General features: G+C 44.2%; 1 protein-coding gene across 1 annotated transcript in view; it reads left to right on the forward strand.

Moving 5' to 3' along the window:
- The window catches only part of EPDR1 (ependymin related 1), a 33,724-nt gene extending 26,645 nt beyond the window's left edge, over nt 1-7,079 (forward strand). The window contains exons 2-3 of the mRNA XM_008150236.3: nt 4,120-4,328; nt 5,481-7,079. Coding sequence (XP_008148458.1) covers nt 4,120-4,328; nt 5,481-5,677 — 406 coding nt within the window. The 3' untranslated portion in view covers nt 5,678-7,079. The remainder of the gene's footprint in view (nt 1-4,119; nt 4,329-5,480) is intronic.
- The last annotated feature ends 1,121 nt before the right edge of the window (nt 7,080-8,200 follow it).

The following is an 8,200-nucleotide window of genomic DNA, read 5'->3' on the forward strand; positions in this document are numbered from 1 at the left end:
AACTGACGCTGCCGAGCTGGAAAGAAGCCTGAGGGTTCCGGGAAGACAAGTGGGGAGGGGTACCCCAAATGGGATACACACTCAATCCCCTCCCGGGTTTCGGCACCAGATGAAAGGTTTGCGACGCAGGAAACAAGACACAGAGTCCAGGCCATGGAAAAGGGGGGGAGGTTTTAATCTTGCGCTCCCGGGCGAAACTCACCGGTCCGAGAGTGGGCCAGGGGAGTTCGCGCCAAAACGGGGGCTTAGGTACTTCCTTTATACAGCCGTTTGGTGAGGGGAGGGTGGAGGGCATGAGAGGTGTGGAATTCCTGCCTCGGGCAGGGGTCTGGGAAGGCTAGCAAGGGTCTGGGAAGGCGCCAGTTATCTTTATCACCATCTACCTTGCGGGTGCTTGCATGGCTATGGTCTTTCCCCCCTGCCTCGACCTAACAAAAAACTCAAGATATGTTTCCAGAGTCATTTCTGAAAGTTAGGCTTTTTGGACATTTTTTATTTTCTTTTTCTATGTCTATATTGTTTGACATTTTTATATTAAACATGAATCAGTTTTACAAAAACTACAGACCTATTTTCAAAATATAAAGAACTGCAGGTCGTTGGTGTTTTAGAAAACATGGGGATGGTAGAGCATGTTTTCTCAGGCAAAGGAATTTTCAGGAAACAATAGAAATTGTCAATGTAGTCAGAGAATTTTATCAAAAGCAAAATGGGACACTGGCACCCGCTCGGCGGAGGTTGCAGTGGAGAGCTCGGCCTGCTGACTGGGGGCCAGACCCGGACAGCCTGACCTCGCTCACAGCTGACACTCGGTGGCGGGGCCTCCCAGAACCGTATTGACTTGGTGTCTGGCCAGCAAGGAGGAGTTTACATGCTGTTGTTGACCCAGGGCTGGCCCGCCTGTCTTGACCTCCAATCCATTCCAGCACCTCACCTTTCTTGACTGCACCCCAGGGGTACAGTTTTTGTCAACTTCCTTCACTTCGGGGCCAGGCTTTGATCTCACCTCCCAGAATCTAGTTTCTGTTGAAGTTGGTCAGTTCTTCGGATCTACAGTTATTGTCCTCAAAGCATTCCAGGCCGATGACTCATTTCAACCTTGGCTGACCTCTGCGTTTTGACCTTCTGGCTCTGTCAGATTCCAGGCCCTGTATCCTATTTGCGATGGAGAATCTGACAACTTAACTCTGCATATGTTCACAGAAACATACAAGCCACTACAGCACCAGGAAGATTTTGTCCAAAACTTCGTGCAGAGCAGTACTCGCCTGTATAGGCACACGGTATTTTGCGAGGCAAATGGTTCCAGTTCTATTTTTTCTCATCATGTGATTATTTTCTGTTTTACTTAAGGGACTGTTGGCATAACTCAGTATCACACTATGCACTCATTTAAAAATATGTTTTTTTTTTGAAAACAAAAGAACAGAGAACACCATAACAAACACCTGTGTTCAGACCACCCAGAATTTAACAAATGTTGACATTTTGTAGTGATTGTTTTAAGCCTAGAATTCTCATTTTAAAATTAAATTGTACTTTTTGGTATAGGCAGAGCTGGCCTTAGGAAAACAGTGAAGTTGGCTCTTCATCTCCTGCTGTCTCCTTCCCTTCCCTGGCAGGTGCCTGACCAGCCACTGGTGGCCCTTGGTTCTGCAGTGGCCCGTGCTGTGCCTCTCTCACAACAGCTGTGCTGGCAGCTGTTACCTGGGACTCTACTATATTAGAAATGAGTTTCCAGCAGAAAAAGGGAAGTTTACTAGAACAAAGGAAACTGATCATAACTTTTCAGGCACTGGGCCTCAGAAAAGAAACACACATAGGAACCGATCAGCTCTAGGAATCCCAGCTTGCTCATGCTTCTCTCTTCTTCATTCTTTGCTCTTGTTCAGTCCACATGTTGTAAAATAGGCTCCTATGACTTCTGTGTTTACATATGACAGATCCAGAGACTGGCAGAACTTCTGTTACAATTCCACATGTCTGAGGGAGCGAAGCAGATTGTCCTGCCTACGTCAGATGCCCACCTCTGGTCCAGCAAGCTCCACTCCCACGTTAACAAATGGACTATGCTCTAACATTGGTGCTGTTTTTGCATTCATTCCATGAATGTTTTACCCTCATGCGCCAGGGACCTAACAAGAAAACTGTGGCTTGAGGAACCAGTGACAATCTAACCCCAAACTTCTCCTAAGGGCTTATAGTTTGATGTGAATCCTGCGTGCATATAAGGGGCTGACTCCATTTTTTAGCAATATGGCATAAAATGAACAGTTCCTTTTCTGTCTATGTACACTTTCTAAAGGTCTGTGCTTGAGTTTTACCCTTGTAAGCCATTTCAAATGTTTTCTGTAATAAGCAGGATAGATATGTCTAACTATGTCAAATGAGGTCATGTATATATTTCTATACCAGCTCATAGGAAAAAGAAGCATAATCCTAACAGTAATACTGTTTTAGCCACATAGACAGTGATCATTTGTAATACCTCTTCCTGAAGAAAATAATGTGTAAGCTCATACTTGAGATGGAGAACAGGCATCCCCCATGGGGACTGTGGAGTGGGGCGAGTCACACACCACAGATCATCTGTGTTAACCCGCCGTATTTGCTCATAAAAAGCCACTTCTCTAGGCTCTTCCGCCCTCAGGTGCTACAAGTTTCACTTTTTGAGGTCAGGGCTGCAACCTCACTCTGCGTCAACCAGCAGCATGGCCTGAGTTTTGGATTGACAAACGCACAAAAACTCAGTGGGCATATGATTTCACTTATATCTGGACTCTACAAAGCAAAATAAATAAACAAACAGAACAGAAACAGACTCATAGATACAGAGAACATTTTGGTGGTTGCCAGATGGGAGGGAGGTTGGAGGGATGGGTGAAAAGGGTGAAGGGATTAAGAAGTACAGATTGGTTGTTACAGAACAGTCATGGAGATGTAAAGTACAGCAGAGGGAATATAGTCAATAATATTCTAACTATGTATGGTGTCAGATGGGTACGAGGTTTACTAGGGTGATCACTTAGTAAGTCATATAATGTCTAATCATGGGGTTGTACACCCGAAACTAACAGAATATTGTATGTCAACTGTAATTGAAAAAATATATATATATTTAAAGTAAAACACACACACACACAAAAGAAACTCAGTGGGCTTCACCCGAGATTGCTAGCTTTAAGCATGACACAGGGCCCTGGCTGGATGGCTGAGCATCCTCCTATACACCAAATGGTGGGGGGTTCTATTCCCTCTCAGGGCACATACCTAGGTGGCAGGTTTGCTCCCAAGTGGGGGCACATAAGGGAGGCAGCTGATAGATGCTTCTAACATCAAGGTTTCTCTCTTTCTCTCTCTGTCCCTTCCTCTCTCACTAAAAATTAATAAAACATATCTTCTGGTGAGGAATTTTTTTAAAAAAGGAATGGCACAGGATGGTTGACAACACAGAGTGTAAGGTGATCATGGGGTGGTCTGCTGACTCCAGGCATAGCCTGGGAATAGGTGTGCACATGAGTGTGAGAGATGAGGCAGAGAGACAAACTGCGTGGGAAGCCATTCACACTGGGGTCCCCTCAGCTTTTGTCCTTATTCATCTCAGCCTCCTCCCAGTATTCGAGGGGCACCCATTCTCACCGAAGTCCTTTACTCATGACTGATAGTCAAGACAGTGGGGCTGAGGTGCCTGTCCATCCTCAGCAGGTTCTTGTCATTCTGTATTCAGTATCCGTAATTCCTTGACTTAGTGCTGTAAGGAGAGCTCAACCCAGCCAACGGTCAAACCCTCCTGTGACCCCGTGTCTAAAAGATAGGTCACAAATATCTGTTCATTAGACTCAGGTCTTTATCATGTTTGTATCCTAAGCACAGAGTCTGGCATGTGGTGCTTGATAAGTAATTGTCCAGTGAATATTCAGTTTTGAGCTCGGAACTTTATTTTATATTCAGATTGTTTGTATGTCTAGTGTTTATAAATAAGTAAACGATTGCCTACGACCAAAACTATTTTCTGTTTTAAGAGTAATTTATATCAAAGTCTTTTGGCCCGTGTGCTGATAAAAACCATGATAACTGTCACTTAAAGTTTTGACTTTTCTCTTTTACTCTGTCTTTCAGATTATTTGAATATATTTTGCTCTATAAAGATGGAGTGATGTTTCAGATTGAACAAGCCACCAAGCAATGTTCCAAGATCACCCTGGGAGTCCCCTGGGACCCTCTTGACATTCCTCAGAATGCCACCTTTGAGGACCAGTACTCCATAGGGGGGCCCCAGGAGCAGATCACCGTTCAGGAGTGGTCCGACAGAAAGTCAGCCAGATCATGTAAGGGTTCAGAAAAATACGGGCAGGTTGCATCTCAGAGAGCATCATGGGGAGAATGTTTAAGCCCACTAGGGAAGGTAGTTGTTAGGGAGATTTAAGAGCTTAATCAAGTTGTTTATTCCCCCCTCCCTACCCACCATTGAAGTGCCCACATGTACTCTGCTAGTTGTGTAGCACCAGGATATAAGCATCATATTTGAAACACCTCAGCCTTCTAGCCCCACCTGTACCTTTCTGCCACATGACCTCTCATGGACTTAGCCTTGACTCTGACATTTGATGATCCTCCCACCCCACCTCCCCAGACCAGGAACATGGAAGGTGTTTGTCTATGGCACAGATTAGAGTTGGATGCCTCCTTTTCCTTCCCCCATATCACTTCCTAAAGTCTCAGTGACCAGATTTACTGCCAGTATTTTTAGTGTCGGCTGTTAGACACATATATAAAGCTCTTCTCTGTTCTGCTGTCAACATGCTTAGCCCAAGACTGTGTCAGAAATACGGGCCTTTATGCTATGGAAAACAGTATGGCAGTTTGCAAAAACAATAAGCATAGAAATACCATATGACCCCAAAATTCCACTTCTGACCATATACCCCAAATAATTGAAAGAAATGACTCAGACATTCGAACATTGATGTTTATAGCAGGATTATTCATAATTGTCAGAAGGTGGAAACAAACCCAAGTGCCAACCAGCAGATGAATGGATAAAGAAAGTGTGGTGTATTCATATAATGGAATATTACTCAGCCTGAAAAAGAAGGAAATTCTGACACTGCAACATGGGTGAACATTATGCTAAGTGAAATAAGCAGTCACTAAAGGACAAATACTGTATAATTCCCTTGATATAAGGTGCCAAGTAGACAAATTCATTGAGACAGAAAGAAAATAGTAGTTGCCAGGGGCAAAGGGGAGAGGGAATGGGGAGTTAGCATTTAATGGGCATAGAGTTTCAATTGGGAAGATGAACAAGTACTGGAGAGAGTGGTGGTGGGGGTACACAACAATGTGAATGGGCTCAATGCCACAGAACTGTACTTAAAAATGGTTAAAATGGTAAATTTTATGTATAATTTACCACAACAAAAACTACAAGCATTTTGCCTGCTTTCTATATTACAAGTCAACTTTCCTTCCTCTTATAGATGAAACTTGGATTGGCATTTATACACTCAAGGATTGTTATCCGGTCCAGGAAACCTTCACCCAAAATTACAGTGTGATATTGTCCACGCGGTTTTTCGACATACAGCTGGGTATTAAAGACCCCTCCGTGTTTATTCCCCCGAGCACGTGCCAGACCGCCCAGCTGGAGAGGATGAGCGAGGACTGTTCCTGGTAAGCCTGTGAACGCAGGAGTGACAGCACCAGACACGGGCGGCCTTAGCTCAAAGCCTCTTTGAGCTTGAGAGATGAGAAGCTTCTTTGGAGAAATACATGGATGTGGGTTTTTTGTTTTGTTTTTTCGTACATATGATGCTGGCTAGGATGGAGACGATGCGGTAATATGAACTGAAGAGATGAACATGGGGACTTCGTGTAGCCTATCTGGGTGCTGTGCTTTCTGCATGTGCAGGTGTACATGAAGTGCAGTGGCTTACACGGGGCTGGCGATCAGTAGGGGCAGTTTGCCTCGGCAGCGAAGAATGCTTTATTATTGACTGAGAATCACCAGATTCCTGGCACATGGTCATAATAAACAGCAGAACAATTTTGTTCAGTTTATTATTAATGTTTAAGTTCCCTACAGGTAATGTCCCCTTTATTGCCTCCACCAGGGAGGGGACTGCTCCCTCTTTCCCACCCCATGCTCCCTAGGCTACTGAAAAAATAACCCCTTAAAATCCCTTCCGGACTTAAGACTTCATGGCATGAATCCATTAGTATAAATATTTTGGAAAGAAATGAAAGGCTATAGGACAAAGTAATTATTCCTCTAAAGAGACATTTTAAACAAGAGAGTTTGAAAACCCTAATGTCTACCCCTGGTAAGCATGAGCCACTTATGCTTCCTTTTTTCCTATGCAAGAGTATTGATACTTGTGCCGAATCATCAGATTCTGTCAGGAGACCTACAGAGGCAGGTAGCATTCTAAAAATAGCCCTGAACTGGGAGTCCAGAGACTATTGTCTCCAAAATCCAGGACTAGAATTCCCTTGTACTCTGATTCCTTTGATGAACAAAATGCACTATGCTTTCCTCACCGCGGCCTTCCTGGGACACATTCTCTTTGTCTACCTGACTTCTGCTCATCCTGCATAGGTCAGCTCACACAAGACCTTCAGAGAACTGCCCCCACGCCTGGATAGGGTGCACCTTGCAGCGAAAGCATGCAATTCTCACAGTGCTTATTTAGGCTGTGTGCTAATTTCCTGCTTACTGGACACTGTCACACACGAGCTTGGCTAGGAGCTCCTACAGTATGGGTACCGTGTTCTATTAGCTTTTATATGCCCAGCAGCAAGTAAGTGCCTGGCACATGGTGAATGCCCTAAAAATTTGTAGAGTGGAGAATGCCAGCTTCTCTAGTGTTTAGTTTCCTTGTCTGTTAATGGGGTTGGATTTGCTGATCTCTTGGGACACTCCTAGTAATAGAATGTATTATTCTAGATTATTCTTTTATTGTGTTGCTTCTGCTCATCTATTTATCTGTTACCAGGAGAAATATGTGACACCTATATTATGCTGAAACAATCTGTATTACTCGCTGTTTCTATTATTTCAATAAACAAATTTAATTGCATTTCAGAGTATTCTTTGATATATTTGCTTTTGTAATAAATATTAGTTATCTTGGTTATAAGGGAGTTAAAACTCTTCTCAATTGAATAAAGTTCTTCATATGATCTAAATGAAATTCATTCTCCTCTCTCAAAGTTTGCTCTTCTGCTTAAAGTCCAATTGTCTGGGTCAGAAGTATTAGAGTCCCTCTGGACCCATTTTTCTCCTTCAGTCCTCACAGGTCACCAGTGTCCCGAGTCCTATCAGACTAGTTCTTAGAGATGCAGTCTCTTGTCCATCCCCTCAGCTACCATTCAGGTCCAGGCTCTTGGCACCACTAGCTTTACAAGACCTTCATACCCCTGGTCCTTTCCTTGGTCTTTCCTTCTAGAAGCCATCTTCTGCTCATTCAGGCGGTCATAAGCCAATACTGCAACCCTGTTACCTCCATGGCACATGCTGGTTGGTAGAGTCACAGAGCAGAGTGAAGCCCAGCCAAGCAATGCACAGATGGAGACTTTCCCAGTGCCTTTAAGGTGGGCCGGTCTGATAAAGCCTTTGACAGTTTTGCCCCACTTCTTATCTCTCCACCCACAGGATGGCCTGCTGCTCTCCAGAGGGTTCGTTCCCCTTTGGGGTGGATCTTTGCTGTGCCCACCCCAATCCACATTCCTACTCAAAGGAGAAAGGAACTTCTTTTATTTTATTCAGGGACATACGTTTTTTCAGCTGGCCTGTTTTAGTAGTTAAGCCATTTCACAGAAATGAGTGGAAAGTCCCCCTTCCAGAAGGATTTTACATCTGGTGGGACCTCAATACACACCTGATGGTGCCCTGCTTCTGTGGTTCTCCATGGTCTCCAAGTAAAGTGGGGTCTCCTTAGCATGGTGTCCTGATTCCTTTTCTAGCCTCAGCACTTGGCACTGCCCTCTCTTTCCCAATAACCACAGAGCCTGAGGAGGGAGGCCTGGGTGGCAAGAGGGTTTCCTTAGTCACCAGTCTTATGTAAAACTCTCTAGTGGACATTATCATCAGAAAGAAGAAGGGCTCTTCAATATTAATAAAGAAGAACATCCTCTGTCTCACCTTACCTGCAGCCATGGTATTCCAGACAACGGGCCATAACTAAGCATGGGTGCCATT

This window comes from Eptesicus fuscus, chromosome 14, assembly GCF_027574615.1.
Source record: "Eptesicus fuscus isolate TK198812 chromosome 14, DD_ASM_mEF_20220401, whole genome shotgun sequence".
Lineage (NCBI taxonomy): Eukaryota > Metazoa > Chordata > Mammalia > Chiroptera > Vespertilionidae > Eptesicus > Eptesicus fuscus.